Source organism: Scophthalmus maximus, chromosome 22 (genome assembly GCF_022379125.1).
Source record: "Scophthalmus maximus strain ysfricsl-2021 chromosome 22, ASM2237912v1, whole genome shotgun sequence".
NCBI classification, from domain to species: Eukaryota; Metazoa; Chordata; class Actinopteri; order Pleuronectiformes; family Scophthalmidae; genus Scophthalmus; species Scophthalmus maximus.
In genome coordinates this window covers 2,353,299-2,371,632 of record NC_061536.1, presented here as the reverse complement: position 1 = coordinate 2,371,632, position 18,334 = coordinate 2,353,299, and the positions used below count along the sequence as shown (strand labels likewise).

The following is an 18,334-nucleotide window of genomic DNA, read 5'->3' as shown; positions in this document are numbered from 1 at the left end:
CTATCTAAATGAGATGTTGCAAACAGATCTACTGTGCAATAGTTGACACTTTATGTGATGCTGACTGTCCCTGTAGTTTAGTCACTGCATAAATAACTATCTATATCCATAGATGCCTTTTTTGTGTCCAGCTGTCAATATATGTAATATATTTTTTAAATTTGTGTCACCAAACCTATTGATCAGGAGGTTCTCACGGGGCGATACCTGCTGATCGTTTTTCATAACTACTTTTGGTTCTATCGATGCCAGTGATCTTTCATATTATTGAAAACAGACTTTACTGTCCCCTGGACATACTGAAGAAAGCTTACCAAGGGTTTCATTTTCAAGAATGATGCTGAGCAATTACTCATCTGCACATGAGAAAGCAATACAATACAACTCTGTTGCATTACTTTTTAACCACACACCAACAGATCATTTGAAAGTCAATCAACCATTTATTATTAATGACCACACATCCAAAGTCGGTGCGTTTTGCCGTCAGTACAGCATGGCGAGTAGCTCAATTCAACAGTGTCAGTAACATCAAACAGATATCAGCATCATAAGACACGACTGGTACAACAGACAATATGGATTAATTCCAATCAATAATTACAGACACAACAATACAGATTGACTAAATTAAATGAAAGACAGAGGGTTCATCTGATATGAGAAACATAGCAATTGTAGGTAATAAAATAATTATGTCGCCACCTCTCCATAACAGCATAATAATACATTATTATTAAATATGCTAAACGGCATCATGGCCGATAGTTGTACAAGTATGTTCAGTGGTCTATCTATCTATCTATCCATCCATCCATGCATCCATCCATCTATATTAGTTTTGACATTGCACTGTCTGAAGGCAAGGAGGTAGTACTTTTATTTTGAAGAGTACAGCGCAAACATAGCCAATCATACGCAAGGGAGCACTGAAGACCCACCCACCAATGAAAATGAAATATTGGGTGGTATATTTGTTTGTCACTAAGAACAGTGAAACACTAAAATCGAGCTGAATTCTTGTTTTTGTTTTTCTCAGGCAAAATTGAAAAAAAAAACGACCCATTTCTGTTTTTCTGCCTGTGTCAATTGTACCAAAAAAAAACCAAAAAAAAAGTTTCAAACGAACTTTACTCGGACCGATAGAGCTTGTGTCCCAGTTTTGTTATCGAGTTGTTTAAGCAGCGGGGTTATATACGTGCCACGGGGCGACCCGACACTGCCTGTGTCGACGGGTTGTTATTGAGTCGTTCAAACAGCCACGTGACGAATCATGGGAAAAACAGCCACGTGACGAGTCATGGGGAAAAACACCCACGTGACGAGTCATGTGAAAAACAGTCACGTGACGGGAAACGATCCACCTGCAGCGCAGCGCAGCGCCTCGGTCTCGACCAGCTCCACAGCGCAATTTGCCCGTCAGCGAGCCGAAAGCCCGAGCGGAGCGTCCTCGTAGCTTTCGCTGGTCAGCGGCGACGGGAGTGCCATGGTCGCCTGAGCCCCGAGAGACCCCCCCCCCCGCCCTCTCCCCCGTGAGCATGTCGGTGCTGTGCCTCCTCGCCGCCGCCCTCGTTGGGCAAAGCGCGGCCCGCTACGCCGCGAACTGGACGAGCCTGGACGCGCGGCCGCTGCCGTCGTGGTACGACGAGGCCAAGGTGGGCGTCTTCGTCCACTGGGGGGTGTTCTCCGTGCCCGGCTTTCAGAGCGAGTGGTTCTGGTGGAACTGGCAGGGCCGACAGCCCCCGGACGCGAGCATCGTGAGCTACATGGCCCGGAACTACCCGCCCGGCTTCAGCTACGCGGAGTTCGCGCCTCAGTTCAAGGCTCAGTTCTTCAACCCGGAGCAGTGGGCCGACATATTCAAGGCGTCCGGGGCGAAGTGAGTCCACTTCTTTAGATAATTCCTTAATATATATATATATTTTAAAGTAAACAGACCGTAGAAATGATTTGCATAAAGAGGTAAAGGTGTGTGTGTGTGTGTGTGTGTGTGTGTGTGTGTGTGTGTGTGTGTGTGTGTGTGTGTGTGTGTGTGTGTGTGTGTGTGTGTGTGTGGGTGGGTGGGTGGGTGGGTGGGTGGGGGTGGGGGTGTGTGTGTGTGTGTGTGTGTGTGGGGGGGGGGTGTGTGTGGGTGTGTGTGTGTGTGTGGGTGGGGGGGGGGGCAGAGAGACAAATGAGCAGAAGTACAGGAACACGAGGAGGAAAATGCAGAAGCGCGTGTGCATTTGCTTCCGCAGATTGTTAAATAATGAATTCTGCCAGTATCACTGTACAATTACACAAGTGTGTCCACCCCCTGTATTATTTGACCCCGCCTCGTCTCTGGTTTTCTGAGCTGTACAGTGCCTCACTCTTACGGCACACGTTCACGTGAATCGCAGGTATGTCGTCCTCACCGCCAAACACCACGAGGGCTTTACCAACTGGGGCTCTCCCTACTCCTGGAACTGGAACTCGGTGGACAATGGTCCTCACAGGGACCTGGTGGGAGACCTGGGAGACGCCGTGCGCAAAAGGTGGGTCCGGCCCTAACTCTTTTTGTCACGTGTTGTGGTGGTGGTGGTTGTTGTTTTTGGCAGCTGGTACTGACTCTGAGAGAGAACAAGTTGGCGTTGTCTAATCCTCTCTGGCTTTAACAGCACATTAACAGGTGTGTCATTTCTTTATTCAGGTCGTTGCACTACGGACTGTACAACTCCCTGTACGAGTGGTTCCACCCTCTCTACTTGCTCGACAAGAAGAATGGATTCAAAACACAGCACTTTGTGCTGGATAAACTCCTACCAGAGCTTTACAACATGGTTGTCAGGTCGGTAGTGCTTTGATTACTGCGTCAGCACTTTTTCATGCTGGGGGGTGTGTTTGAGCCTTTGCTTCCCTGTTGCCCTTTGCAGGTACAAACCTGAGCTCATCTGGTCCGACGGGGACTGGGAAGCACCTGACACCTACTGGAACTCCACCCAGTTCCTGGCCTGGCTCTACAATGACAGCCCTGTCAAGGTAATTGCACTTCAGACAATGCTTCAGACAATTTTCTTTATTAAAAAAAAGACCGTTAATATTCAGCGGGGTTGCATGCACTCATCAGCTCTCCCTCGCCTTAGGATACCATTGTGACCAATGACCGATGGGGAGCTGGCTGTGCCTGTAAACATGGTGGCTACTACAACTGTGCAGACAAGTACACTCCGGGCAAGCTGCCCAAGCACAAGTGGGAGAAGTGCACTTCTGTGGACACGTTATCCTGGGGTTACCGGTGGAACATGCAGCTGCGTGAACTGATGGGCTTACCCTCCATCATAAAGGTGAAGATATTAGAACTGATTTATAACAACCAAATCTGTAATGATAGCGGGGCTGTTGCCCACTGACTGACTGGTTATCATCTTCCTTCCCCTGCTGCTGTTCCAGGATCTGGTCTACACTGTTGCTCTGGGAGGAAACTACCTTCTGAATGTGGGCCCCACAATTGAGGGGATGATCCCTCCGGTGTTTGAGGAGAGGCTTAAGGGTGTTGGGGCCTGGCTAGATATCAACGGGGAGGCCATCTACGCCTCTAAACCCTGGAGGGTCCAGGCGGACAACACCACTGTGCCAGTCTGGTAAGGAGCAGGGAGGAGCGGAGTCACAACAACCAGCCTGTGACCCTGTGTTGTGTCATAAGTGAGATGCTTGTGATTTCTGCTGAAGCTGTAAACTGTAAAGCCACAGTGTGTAATATTTTGGAGAACTTATTCACAGAAAGTTGATATATTTTCCATAACTATATGTTCATATATGTATAATCAACTCTGAATGAGTTAAATATAGTTACATGAGGTGGACCCGACCTCCGTGTGAGTCGCCATGTTTGCTACGTCCTGTTGAATACGTTTTTTGCACGAAATGGTCTAGAATACGGTCCAGATTATTGGTACAGTTATCATTTTCCTTTTTCTAGGTATACATCTAAAGGGACCACCGTCTATGCCATCATCACAGACAAACCTTCCAAGTCCACATTGCAACTGTTTGAACCCAAAACATCAGCAGCCACTCAGGTAAAGTGACTAACGAGATGTTTCCAACCAGCTTACGCAAGGGTTATTGTATGTGTGATGAAATATCATAATCTAAATCAAAGATTTTTTTTCCCATGTCCAGGTGACCTTATTGGGGAATCCGAAGCCCTTACCCTGGTCCCCAGTCAGTCCCAGTTCTGGCCTGATCATCCTCCTGCCCCAGCTGCCCTTTACCCCCGGTGAGGCCTGGACTCTGAAACTGGAGGCTGTTCAGTGAGCCTGAAACACCTCGGCTGATTTGAATGTGGCTCGCATTTGGGACTTAATATACTCAGGTTTTTATTATGTGGGATAAAGGGGATACTTTTGCACATGGGACTTTTTCCAAAAAAGGAAATATTGCAGATTTCAGGTTGAATTTGCCACTGACTCTTAATTTTAAAAAAAATGATTTATTGATTGTAAATGAACTGTCTTAACTGTCTAATTTCTATTTCATAAGTGAATCATTTCATGTTTTATATTTTTACTGTACCCTTTTTTTAAATTGCTGAAATGGTTGGATGAGTGATTTTCTGAAATATGCACAACTTTAAGATGCATTAAAATGCTTTTATGCAAGATCCACTTTCTTTGACTTTTCTTACCGTGTCCTTAGTCTGTCGGAATTTCTGGAACTGAAACACTCGTTCAGGTCTCATCACACTGCTGTGCTGTGCTCATACCCTGTGACCTCACATCCTGCCTCACTCCCTGTAACCTCACATTAGATATATAAACCGAGAGCGAATAGGTTATTTTTTCTTTAGCTGCTTGGAATCAAGCCACACGACTTGTGGATGACAGTTCACATGTTCTGTGCAGCAACCCTCAGGTTTGCCTTCACCTTGTGATCTTGAAGCCACAAGTTCCTGAATCCTTGTCGGACACGTAATATACAGTGGCAGTGGACCGTATTAGTGAGTGCAGGTCTCTGCCGCAACTGTTATGCAAATAGAGAAAAGAAAATCCTCTAAATGTGTAAGTCCGAGTTGAGAGCTGACGGAGAAGAGAATGTCCGCTGGGATTGTGTGTTTGACTCTGAATGCCAGCACTAAATGTTCTTTGTCCTCATTTAACCTTCCTTAGCAGGTGTGTGTGGCCTGCTTTGCATTGCAGACAGGGAGAGAGAGACAAAGAAAGAAAATGGAAATGGTTAGCTGTGGTAGGGGGTAGAGGTTTTCATGATCATTTTTCTCTTCTAACTCTGCCAGAAAGCGAATAAATATATTTCCCCAAAAATGTCGTTTCTGGTTGGAACAGAATAAAATGTCCCTTTTGTCCTTTTCTGTCCCACTGGTTTCGAGGTGAGTGTGGCACTGTTGGTGAAAGGTGAAGTCAAATACTTCAAGCAGACCAATCGGAGTTGGGGCAGCATTTGAACCGGAACCTGATAATGTCGTGGGGTTGTTTGCTTGTGCTGCCAGGCCTTTGTCAGTAAAACCTCAACAGTCAAGAAAATTGACACAAAAGAAAGACAACAGAGACACAGCACTTGCCTGGTTTAACTCGCTAAAATAGCTTTATAATAATCATATTAATAGTAATAATATTAGCCATTAAAAAAATGTTTTGACAACGTTGACAGTGTTACATTCTGTGTTGGGGTAAACCACGTCACAGTGTGCCATCTCTCTGGGCTTTAGCGCTCTCAGACGTGCTCCTGCGACATCTGGATCCATAAAACATACCAGATCAATAAATGAATTTGTATGTACAAAATGCGAAGCACAACACACCAGAGTCATGATTTACACATCACTGTGCAGCACCCTCCGCCGTCCATCACAAACTCACACTGCATCTCTCGGTCACCGTGGTGTTCTCATGCATCTCGTGTCTCCACCGGTGGCAACTACGAAACAAAAAGTTCATATCTCACGGCGTCGCTATTGCTATGTGCTCCAGTCAATTCCTTTTATAGGAGGAAAGAACAAACGCGTCTAATGTTTGTATGTACAGTATGCTGTCTTGGCACTGAATCAAATGCGTATAAAACAAGAGAACTCAAGGATAAAGCTGAGCTTAAAGACAGAAAAGCTCGCCATATCTAACCCGTCTGATCAAAAATCATGGTGTTCAGTGAGGAACACAAGAGAGAGATGAAGGAGGCGGACAGAGTAGAGAACGAGGGGCTATTTAGTTTTTGCTACATTGCTGTGCAGAGTAGAATACAGAGAGTGGACAGTCTGTGATCAGTGTGATGTCCAGGTTTTTTTTACCTCCTGGCAGAACTACGAGTTCAGAGTGGAATCGAAGCACGAGAGTATTTCTAATGTTTGGATCTTCCTCTCAGTCCATCCTGTTCTTACTTTCCTCTTTTGGTGATCTGTCCATCATTGATCCCAGAGGAAAAAAATGTCTTCCCAGAGTTAGTGTCAGTTTGCTTTTTTCCCTTCTACTCCCATCTCCTTAGCAGCAGTGATTTAAGACTAATCATCACAGATTAAACTACTGTAGTTCTTTTTCGTCAGTGAACACGAGCTCCGCCTCTTGAATACAGAACAATGTATACCCATAGATATAATTGACAACAGCATTTATATAATAAAGAGAGTGATGGCAATAATGAATCCTTTAATGACAATAATCATAGTAATAATAATAATCATTTTGTAATAACAATATATGTAATATTGAGAAGAGCAATGTCCATTGGAAACATGTATTTACAGTTTTGTAAACACGAGGGTGGCAGGGTGTTTGTTTTTCCTTAATTACACAGTAATTGCTCAATTGTCTCTGGCCCACATGGTTACCTGTGTGTGTACTCTAGAGCAACATTACAGTGTAAGTACACGCACACAGACACACACACACAGTACGAACGCAGTTACACCTCAGGGCTGAAGGCACATTGGAGTTTCAGTTGAACTTCTTCTGGGCTGCGAGCTGCTCTGGAGGCAGACGGAGAGACAAACCTCTGAGAGGAGAACCTCAAATACGTCTAAAGGAAGTTAGGCAAAAGTACAAATGAGTGTTAAAAGTTATTTACGATTTTCATGAAGTCCGACCTTGAAGACGCCGTTCTTTTCAGCATTTACATCCTGTTAGGATGTCTCTACACGGGGGATTCACAGGAAGTTATCCCTATCCAGTGTTATTTTATCTTGTTGATATCAGCATAGCAATACTTTTCAATCTAGAGCTAATGTGTGATCAAATTTCCAGGAAATCAGCAAAAGAAAAGATTTTTTTAACACACATTTCCATTCCCTACCATTTTTGGGTTGAGTGCATAAAAATGAACAGTTCTCTGTTTGGGTGCCATTAAATCAATCCATAAAGAAGACTGCAGAACTAAACTAAAATGGCGGAATACAATGCAGAAAATACGATGCCAAATATGGCTTTTATGTATTCATCTGAGGAATGTTACAGTCTGCTATTCGGTCCACACTTCTGATTTCTGATTTCCTTTCTGCTAGAGCAGAAGTTCGAGAGACAGTCACATATTCGCTTAGTCTGTTTCCATTGCACTATTTATTTTTATTTATCATGTATAAAAAAAAACCTTTTAACAATATTTTTACTTTGAATGTCCATCCTTTTCCACAGTTTACTCATACACAAATTAAAAATGCATATAAGAATAGGTGGGTAGAAATACACTTTCCAGCTAACCCCACATTTCCTTTTGCTGTGAGTAAGTCAAAAGCCTTCCACTGCTGAAACGTGGGTTGACTGATTATTCATGGACAAAAAGCATCTACAGGCCTGCGGGGAGTAATAATAATACATTAGATGAATAGAAAAAGATCTCCTGCTTCCTATCAGGGAAAACGAGATGGTCCAGTGAATACGTTTTTCCTCCAGAGCAGCTCTGCCCTCTGTGAAATGTCAAACTCAAACTCAAATCTGCTGCTACGACATCCCTCCTGCTCCACTTTGTTGCAGATGCACAACACACATTACACACACACACACACACACACATTGGCTACAATTGAGCTACCAAGCCAACTCCTTCACCACCTTCGACCCTGCTGCTCTCCAGTCTCTGAGAAATGGCTACTGGAGGAACGACGGGCATTGCCCCTTTCATTCAGAGAAATATGGAGAGCGTTCCTGGGGGGGGGCAGCTCTGGTCCTGTATTGTCAGCGGCCGCCTGTCGTGTGGTACTAGAGAATCCCCTGAGGACAGAGGCCTGGGTCGGGGGGGTTGGAGACACTGCTGCTAGAAACTGAGGTACTCGGAGTTGACTTGTCCGTCCGGCTTGCCCGTGTGGGGTTTTTGCACTCCAGCAAGGAGGGGAAGGGGTTCATGTCGTCGTCTGGTGTGTTTGTGAGTGCATGGATCATGTTTTTACAACTGTACACCCAGCTGCTATCTTTAGCTGAGGCCCCTGTATTTATAATGTGCAGATATATATAAGGACAGATAGATAAAATACTGAAAAAAATCAAAAAAATCGATGGAACTCCCAACCGCAAAAACGTGTGTTTGAAACGGACCTGTTTCAAGGCATAGTGGCTGGCGAACACCTCCACTTGTGATCGAAAGTGAAGAGCGGAAAGTCAGCCAAAAATTGAACAAGCAGCAGAAGTTGCTACCAAGGATAGATATTCAACAAAGCCTCCTTGATTCCTGGTTTCCCCTCAAGGCCCGAAAATGGAAAGACCGTGCCATCCCTCCGCGTGCGGGTTTGAGGATTTCGAGGGTGGAGCCGAGGGTCCTTCACAGTGGAGTAACAGTATAAAAGCAGGTCTTTGTGCTTTGTTTGAGAAGGGCTGTGTCGTACACCACAGAGATGTTGTCAAGTTTGAGGGCAACAGCGGAGAAGGGGTGAGGGGAGGAAACACCGCTGCGAAACTGATGTCTGATTTTGAGCCCTTGTCTTTTCCATTGCCAGGGCAGCTTGTTTTTACACCGAGGTGGTTCAATTGAGATTCAAGTCAAAACACAGAGGACTGTTTCAAGGTTTTACAGTATTACTGTCCTCCAAGGATATATAACCTTTGTACAAATAAGTCACTCATTCAAACGACTGCATTTGTAAAATCTTGTAATCTCGTCAATCTTTTTTTCTTTTTTTTTTCAATTAAAAAAAGAATGTTTACAAGCTACAAAATTTTTCTTAATTTGTGTCGGTCAAAAAATGAGGTTCTGCTAAGTTGGTCACAAAACATGCAGTATTAACAAAATCTGCCAATCTTGTGTGAGTATTGCAAGTGAGAGTGAGGGAGACAAAGGGTGGCATGTCAGTACAGTTAAACTTCTTCAACAGTAGTCTCTGCAGGTGTTAATGCAGATTTGACCTGCTATTTACATGTCTTTCTCCTTTTGCTCATATATATTTATATATGTGTACTGTAAACTCTACCGGAAACCTCCACATATAGCTGGTTAGGCACGTGTAGTTGGCTCTAAAGAGGAAATACAGGGAGGGGATACAGCAGTATATGTTGTTAGAACCACACATAGATATACAGTAGATCTAATGAGGATCATTCTTGGCAATTAACGCTCTTGCCAGTTATACCCTGTTAACCTGACCCAGCACTCACAAACCTAAGGTAATAATAATCATTTGAAAATTCTTTTTCATATATACTGAGTCTGGATATGCCACACAGCTGAAGATTCACACAATGCTATAATCTATCATAATAATACTGTATTTCACATTTGATATATGCTTTTTTTGTACATATACTGTACTCAAGAGTGTCTACTAATCTAGAAATGTAGATTATATCATAAAATATACATCTCCCATTTAAAATATCCCATTTTGCCAACACATTCCATCCAAATTTTTAGAAAAGAAAAACTGGTCATGCTAAAAGATTCTTCTTTTTCTTTTGTATGTTTTCAAAATGGCTGATTCTGACCTTTTAGTTTTCATTGGGCTTCATCACGTCCCGTATTACACACAGCCCTTCACGTATACACCACACACACTCACGCAAGCCTTTGCACAACATCCATACAAAGTACTTCAATAAGAAACGTGTGTTCTCGCACAGATCTGTAAATGAGACCCCTTCAAAGCTTTTCAAAGTCATGCTACAACTTCAGTGGAACCACCAGGTGTTACGACTTCAGGGAGTCCAGTAAAGAAATTGGGCAGTAAAGGAACGCTTAGTTCAACAAACACACAGTTTTCCCTCCATTCATAACAAGTGTTACATCATTCGATACACAACCTAGTGGATTCTTTTCTATGGTTTCACAACTGACGGTTTCTTCTCGGTGATGATTCTTTGGAAACGTTTTTGGAGGGAGCCGCGTACAATATGACTCCTTTTGTTTTCTTTTTTCGTCCAGAGAACTCACTCCTTCTCCCATCAGTGGTGTGTGTGTGTGTGTGTGTGTGTATGTGTGTGTGTGTGTGTGTGTGTGTGTGTGTGAGTGTGTTGGTGAAACTGTGTGCACTTCGAGTTAGGCGAGCGGGTTCCGCTGAAGACTTTGGCGGCTTTTGATCTACCGCCTTCTTAATCGTACAAAAAACTCCATGGGAAAGTCCACACAAACTATATTGAGTAGAAGAAAACAGGAACCAAGGGGTAAGGGAAAGAAGTGGCGGAAAGTAAGGAAACTGATCTTCTTTCGTGGCGGTTTCATCAGGGCGTCTGCTCATTTCTGACAATGAGGTGGGAATGACTCTCCCCGCACCACTCGTGTCGGTTTGGGTCCACGTTTGACCACTTGATGGTGCTATAGTCTCACAGTGAAATAGGGACCTTGTCAGTAAACAGTCCTGAAAAGCCACCGAAACATATATTCCCGTAGAAATACCAAGCAACCCCGCCCCTGAAACTCCAGAAAGACTACATGAAGAGTTGTTGTTTTCTTTTGTCTGTGATGCTCTCTAGCTGTCAAGACTGTGATGCTGTACTGCAAATGCTCCTCTCGGCAAACACGAGTGCGCTCGCTGCACAAGGAGCACTTGCACATTCAAACAGCCCCACTGCTGAGTGCCAAGGGGTGGTCGACGGATACATGGGGTGTGGTTGAGGGGAATGAAGGAGAGGGAGAGAGAGAGACGGAAAATTGTTTCACGTTCTTCGACCGAGGGCCTGGGTGGACGTATGGCACCTGGGTGGACGGCGCTAGCTGGGGCAGGCTGAGTGCGTTTGGAGGACGTTCCTTGGGGACTGAGGCCCATCTGACTTTGATGGCATTTAAACTGATGGAGAGAGAGTCATCCATGTTCATTCATCCGTACTGGTGGCATCAGTGAAGAGCATGGATTCTTCTTGTTGCGATTCAGGAACCTCCCAAAACGTGGCGCGGAGCTGATTCTGCTGCAAATGGCGTCAGGGATCCATACAGGGAGTTTCTGTTAGAGGTTTTGTGCCTGTTAAGCCCTTTGTTTTCGGTGATGGAGAAGTGCTGGGTGAACACGCACAGGCATGCTACTACTGCGTGACCCTCCGCTGCCCAGTGTTAGTTGGCAAATGAAGCGAAATAAATAAATAAATAAATTCAGAGTTAAAAAAGATCTGTAACTCATATTTGCGAGCAACCATTTCGGGTCTAGGCCTCTTTGTCAGTAAAATGTCCAAATTTCAAGACACTAAGATGGCTGTCATTGCTTGTTGAATGAGCAAGATATTGGCATTTGCAGTTGTGGTAAGTTGAACTAATGGAAATGCTGAGGGACGGCCAGCAGATAAACAGCAACGGCCTGCAGAAGATCCAAAACTAGGCGCGGGTCTGAAGGGGGTGGGTGTCGAGTGAGGAGGTGGAGAGGGACACACCACAGTTCTATGTTCAGAGTCGAGTCTGCGCTTCGGGGATGTAGATCTCGATGCTGTCGGCGCTCTCCGTGGCCGAGTTCTGCCTGAAGGAAGCGGTTCTCTTGGTCTGCAGCAGCCTCCTCCTCGCTTCTGTCCTCTGACGGTCCCCGAGGTCCAGGGATTTCTCCCTGATGGGTAGGGTGTGTCCACCCATGCGAGGTACCACCAGGCCCCCCGACCCACCTCCAGTGCCCACATCCCCAGTGCTATCAGCCCGGAGGCTGCCACTCACCCCGCCTGCTGGCTTCTTTGGTAAAGGAGGAGGAAGCTTCTTGTCCTCCTAGCCCATCGATAATGACACATAGATTGAACAGACAGTGGAATTGTTTGTGTCGGGTGGTGAGAAGATGGTTTTTTAAGGAGGCACAAATAGGCATCCCATGCAAAAAAAATAGAGAGATATTGGGAAAAACAAAGAGAATGGAGAAACCAAAAGGAAAAACCACAAACAAAAAAGGTTAAATTCAAGAAAGGAAGAAGCATGAACCAGGACATAACGACAGAAAGAAAGAAATCAGCAAAACGTATGTCAGCATGCATTGGCATCAGGACACATAAAAGGAAATGAAATGGGAAAGGAAAAACAGAAATAATATAAAAAAATAAATAAATAAACAAAAAAAGAAGAAAGGAGAAACAATTGTTAGTTTGTTATCAAGAATAATGTAGTTGATCAGTGAGAAGTCTAACCTTTGTAGACAATAATTTATCAGGCAAATACTTTCCCTCTGTTTGCAATAAATGCAAAAAACAGTTACAGTTAGAATCATTTCTAGCAGTTTAAGACTCCACTGTCTCGTGGGCAGCTCAGCTCAGTTCCTCTTGCTGCTCTGTATATTCACAGCCCGCAAACGCTCGGAGGGCACGACCATCTGTGCTACTCTTCTGCACATTGCCATCTTAGCTCTGGGGGGTTGTTGAAGGGAAACCAAGGCTGTTTGGATCCCCGGGCCTCTCACCTTCTTTTCAGGTGGGAGCCTCCAACCAGAGTCTTTGAGCCTCTGGAGGTCCTGAAACTTGACCCTGACGTCCTCTATGTTGAGCTGGAGCAGGTCCCAGAAGCCTGCCAGGTCCTGAGTGGTGGGCTGGGGGTAGGCCGATGGGTCCTGGGAGGGGCAGTGGGACAGGGTGTGACAGGTGATGCGTGAAAGAGTGTATACAGGGATTTGTGAAAGAGAGAATATTACACAGGACCAGTGCCTTGTGTTTTTGCAGCCAATTTTGCCCTAAGCAACAATGAAACGCGTCCGAACCACGCAACGTATGTAGTGTGGGTTGTCATGATTTTGCATGCAATCACACACACTCACCACACTTTGTTGGCAAAGGCGGAAGAACTGCTGGACCTTCTGAGACATTAGCATCTGGGCACTGCCAACAGCATTTCGAATCAGCTCGAGAACTAGGGATGAAACAGCACATGAACAAGTTTCAGAAATCCAAGAATTTATTCATAGTTTATCTTTATCTCAAATCTATGCGACCCTCCTCCCAAACTCACTGTCCTCAGGCAGCTCGTTCTCCTCGGCCTCCCTCTCCATGTTCTGGCACCAGCCCTCCATCCTCTCCACCTCCGTCTGCAGGAGGCGTAAGAAGAACTCTCCATCTCTCATGCAGGGCGAGGCCCGGCCCGAGTCGGGCAGGCTCCGGGGGCCCTCCAAGGAGGGCGTTCCCGCCCAGGCTCGCTCGGAGGTGATGGGCAGAGGGGAGTGGGCGCGTGGAGGCAAGTGCGGGTGCTGGTGAGGTCGTGGGTCTGCTGGGCAGGCGTCAGTGGTGTAGCCACTCTGGATAAAGTCCTGGGAAAACAGAAGAGAGAACTGTTTGAGGAAAAAAATACAAGGTATTTGGATACGCTCCAGCACAATGAATGAAAGAACAGATTTACAGGGACCACATCAAACAATCCCACAGTCAGTCATGGATCATGGAGACCTTCCAACTGTGGCTTGTATCACAATGTTAGCGACACAATGTGCACACAGTTATTGTGGGGAATATACGATGAGGCCTGGTCATGTGCAATGCATCTGTCTCTTGTGGTGGTGCCTTTGCATCATGCACAAGCACCTGGTCAACACTATTCACATTCCCGCCAACGGTCTCAGTGCCATGTCACCGATTTACGTCCCTAACAGTGAACGCGGTGACTGAACCAACACTATCACCAGCATCTGCTTGCATGTTTACCACCAGCCGATGAATATTGGCTGCAGCAAGCAATCTAATCTAATAGGCCACACCATTGTTTTATTAGTTTCTGTTTGAAAACGCTTTCCAAGGATCCATTTCAGTAGGAGTTCATTACTGAAAATGACGCTTGATGTCTCTGAACAACGCTGTCGTCAAGCTGTTTCGTCTTCATTATCTGATATTTCTCCTGATGAGTGTTTTGCTGGGTGACAGACCTACGAAACGGAGACACTGATACTGAGGGGATCTTTAGACAGTTTCTGATTAACTCGAGGTTATCCTTCATGAATATTCATAAAGGGTATTGTTTCATATTTGGAAGGATGTTTGCAACAAGTGTTTCTCTCACAGTTATTAGAATTAAAATAAATAAGGCAGGCTGACTACTAAGCTTTCATTTGCTTTGCTTTAGATTGTTCTATAAGAGTGATGTCACTGTTTACAGAACAAGCAGACGAGCTAGCAAGGCTACAGATGACACAGACACATGGCGGCTGTCTTCATCCATGCCACCTTCGCCCCCAAATACATATGTTATATGAAACAATGCACGTTCCAAGATATATATTTTTTTTTTAAAGTAGCTGCTTTGAAAATGTTTTCCCTGCAGACCTACCTCTCTGTAGGCCCACTGTCCCTGCGTGTGGACGGTGCGGTGGCACTCGGTGTACTGACTGGCCGACTCGGGCTCTGACGAGTGCCTTTGGAAGGAGCAGCCAAACTGAAGACTCTTGTCCTGTGTTGGCACGGCGACGCTGAGCCCCGGGAAGCCCTCGGGGTCCAGGTCGGCCTGCACGCTCGCCGTCACGCTGTTGGAGCGCTTGAAGCGAGCCCGCCTGCAACACAGGCCCGCAGCCATCCAGTCACACAGAGTATCGCACGCAAATCTTTTTCTCCGATTATTTTTCTTCTGATAATTGCACATTCCTGTTTGGGCCGGGTTAGTCACGCTGTCACTGCAGTCACTACTATTCACTCGATCTGAGATAAGTCCTCCTGAATCCTCTGGCATATGACGCACTGGTGTGTGCAAATGTCATGTCAGTGGACTCAGTGACGAGTTTATATCCCACCTCCTCTCATCCTTCTTTGCTGTCTGATGAGGTTGTGTGAGGTGTGACTCAGATTTCCCTTCCCGTGGTCCTCTTTTACCCACCGACGTCCCACTGTCATCCGTGGTGATGGCAGGAGGTGGGGGACATTGTTAGCAGGTGTGCGATCACACACTGCTCGAGGTTTGGGAGTGCGTGAAGCATCGCATGCGTGTGCGCCTGACCCGTAAGCGGCGCTGGATATAATTAGGAGAAGGGCTGCATCACGTGTGAAAGTCATGTCGAGTGTATGATTTGCAGTAGTCATGGTTACAGTCACTAATGGCAAAAAACAAGACATTCTTGGAACAAAGTGTTACAGAGTTCAAGCTGTGATGTCTGATGAAATGTTAAATGAAATAATAGGATCTGGCCAAGAAATCAGCCATAGGTGGCGGCACTATGGGGCGCCAGGGAGATGAAGCCTTCTTTTGAAATTACATGTGAAAATTATTCACGCTATTGTTGAAGCCACATATTTTTGGGGGCAAAGATTAATTTGAAAAAATATATATATATTGCAAATCTTAGCTTGTGCCCATAATTAAGGAAAAATCAAATGCCAGGCAAAATAAACATATTTCAATTGGGGAAGATATTTAAAAACATAATTTGAATTTCAGTTGCACTTCCAATACCTTTTGTCATCTTCCACTTGGACCCCTATGGAGTGGACCTCTGTAAGAGCTTTGCCCTCTCCGTCCGAGTCCGACAGGGTCTCGGAGCTGTCCACCTGCAACAGAAATTGCCACAAAGCACCACATTCAGACCACGGACATCTGCTGAAAACCAGGGCCTATAGATGCCACACACATCTGGAATGAATGGAATTGTCCAACTATTTGGTAAATGTGCTTCCGAGGACCTCTAAAGCTCAATTCAGTCGGCCAACCCACGTTTGAAAAGTTTATTACAGCAGCAGGACATAGTTAGAGTTGGGCGACTGCGCTCCGACCTCATCTCTCTGACATAATCAGATACGAATACATAGAGATAATGGAAAGTGATGATCATACATCATAAACCCCCCTGTCGGAAGCTGCAGGTGGATGCTGGGGAGGGGCTGAATCAACAGGCAGCAATTATGACACACGGCAGCAGAGGCACTAAAGCAAAGGGAGGGATTGGAAATCATTGCAGCTTGAATAAACCGCCAAGTTGGGGAGGGGTGGAGGTTTGTAGAGAGTGAGGCATGTAACATGAGTAAAGCCACTCTCCATCCGTTGCAATGCTATATCTTGTTATACCTATTTAAACTGTGCAAGGACCAAAGTGTAAGAACAACAGGGGACAACAGGAGGAGTGAGGTGCTAGCAAGCAGATTTTGTTACTAAGCTAACTGGCTGCTGGCTTGTAGCTAGGTTTGCCATCCAACCCTATAATCGTCGATTCCAAACACTTTACGAACTCTGAACATAGAACTGTGGTGTCTCCCTCTTCACCTCCTCACTCACCCCTCACCCCTGCACAGCAGGCCTGCGGCCAGTTTTGGATCTTCTGCAGGCCGCTACTGTTTATCTGCTAGCTGTCCCTCACCATTTCTATTAGTTCACTTTACCACAACCTTTACAGAAATACCGACGTGAGTGGGAAGAATTAAAGGTGACATATTATGCTCATATTCAGGTTCATACTTTTAATTTGTGTTACCACTTGAAAAGGTTTACATGCTCTCATGTTCAGAAAAGGCATCAGTGTTCTCATGCTGCCCATTCCTGCAGCTCCTCACTTCACCCTCTGTCGGAAACGCCTGGGTTTCTTTTAGCCCCGCCTCTCGATAAACCTCAGTCTGCTCTGATTGGCCAAACGATTTTAAAAAATATGTAGGAAATGTGAAGCCCCCTCAACAGAATAGTGGAGATTCTCAGATTGCAGGCGGGGTTACCCCAGAGGAGTCCAACTGTTACATCACAATGGGAGAGAAATCTGAACCAGTTGTTCAGAGCCAGGCTGTAGGGTTTAGCCAGCTCACAAAAAAACAACAGGGTGGTCTTTTTCTACAGTTTACAGATGGACACATTTATGTGCACAAACACTGAAAAAGTGATTTTTGCATAAATTGTCACCTTTAAACACGGTGGTACACGGTGGCCTGGCAGACATTCAACAACATGCCTCGAGAGAACAACATGTTTTGCCAGAAAAAAGTTAAATTTCCTCGTTTCAAATCCAGAATCTATGAATATGTAAATATTTTATATTTCCAAAAGTTGAACTATTGGACACAAGATGTTTCCTACTCCACTGTAAAGTCAGTTCTCGGTGTATATCTGTGCCACATTACATTTGTGAAAGTTGTACACTGGAGCAGGATCTGTTAGTTGTGTGTGGTGTTTTTCATATCGACTTTCATACTGAGACTTTCCACTTTCAGAAGACAGATGTGAAAACAGCCGTACAATGTCAAACTCTGCAAATATATTATTCTGCACAGAGAAGCTCAAACATTCAACTGAAGTTACAAGAAATAGAACATTATTTTAAGTGTTCGGGGAATTTATCCCTGGTCTACTGGTCCACAGAGAAAAGAGAAAACTTCATAATGAACCAATGACTGTTTGTGGAAGAGGGTTGAGGGAAGGAGGAATGTTTTGCAGTTTATTTCATAAATTGTTCAATAAATTCATAGTTGCTTATTTGAAATAAGCAATTTTCCCAAGTTGTTTCTCGTAATTTCTAATGTTTTTATTAATAAAGTACGTCAAACTTTAACTATGAATCTAAATGCTTTCTTAAATGTTAAGTTAAGATTTACGACCACTGGCGCCCCACCCCTCGGACTCATGGTGGTCGTGGCCCCCGAGGAGCACGGTGTCCTTTATTTTTATGCACAGAAGGTGGCAACCCTAGTTGTAGCTTCATATTTAATGGGCACACATGAGAGTCGAATTGATCGTCTCTCATCCTGGCCAGGGGCGATTCCAGGATTTTTTAAATGAGGTGGCACAGGGGGGAACCAAAAACCAGTCAGGAGGGGCCCATGGGAAATCAGAAAACTCTCTCAGAAATAAATACTGTGTTGAAAATTGGTCTAAAATACATTCAGCAGTCCAGTCATCCTGTGCCACGCCTTTAGACACACCTCTACCCTGGTCAAAAATATATATTACACTTTTGCTTAAAATTTGTGAGGATATTTTATTCACAGGCAGGCTACAGCTAGATTTATGCTTGATGCATCGGTCCGTGCACATGGCGGAGTTGACGCCACTTCCCGTGGCGCGTGGTTCGCATTGGTGTCGTTTTGCGAGGTCACGCACCTCCCAT

General features: G+C 45.0%; 2 protein-coding genes across 3 annotated transcripts in view; one reads left to right on the top strand and one right to left on the bottom strand.

The window, feature by feature from the left end:
- The first annotated feature begins 1,350 nt into the window (after positions 1-1,350).
- LOC118292048 (tissue alpha-L-fucosidase) lies at positions 1,351-4,624 on the top strand. The gene is made up of 8 exons (XM_035620703.2): positions 1,351-1,879; positions 2,382-2,516; positions 2,672-2,809; positions 2,895-3,000; positions 3,105-3,305; positions 3,412-3,602; positions 3,941-4,040; positions 4,144-4,624. Exons 1-8 carry the CDS (start codon positions 1,539-1,541, stop codon positions 4,276-4,278), a joined length of 1,347 nt encoding a protein of 448 aa, XP_035476596.1. The 5' UTR covers positions 1,351-1,538; the 3' UTR covers positions 4,279-4,624.
- A 919-nt stretch (positions 4,625-5,543) lies between these two features.
- The window catches only part of dlgap3 (discs, large (Drosophila) homolog-associated protein 3), a 118,661-nt gene continuing 105,870 nt past the window's right edge, over positions 5,544-18,334 (bottom strand). For both annotated transcript variants that reach the window (XM_035621015.2, XM_035621014.2), the window contains exons 8-13: positions 15,706-15,800; positions 14,593-14,812; positions 13,288-13,582; positions 13,097-13,188; positions 12,746-12,892; positions 5,544-12,066 (exon numbers count right to left, since the gene is read on the bottom strand). In XM_035621015.2, coding sequence (XP_035476908.1) covers positions 11,761-12,066; positions 12,746-12,892; positions 13,097-13,188; positions 13,288-13,582; positions 14,593-14,812; positions 15,706-15,800 — 1,155 coding nt within the window. In that variant the 3' untranslated portion in view covers positions 5,544-11,760. The remainder of the gene's footprint in view (positions 12,067-12,745; positions 12,893-13,096; positions 13,189-13,287; positions 13,583-14,592; positions 14,813-15,705; positions 15,801-18,334) is intronic.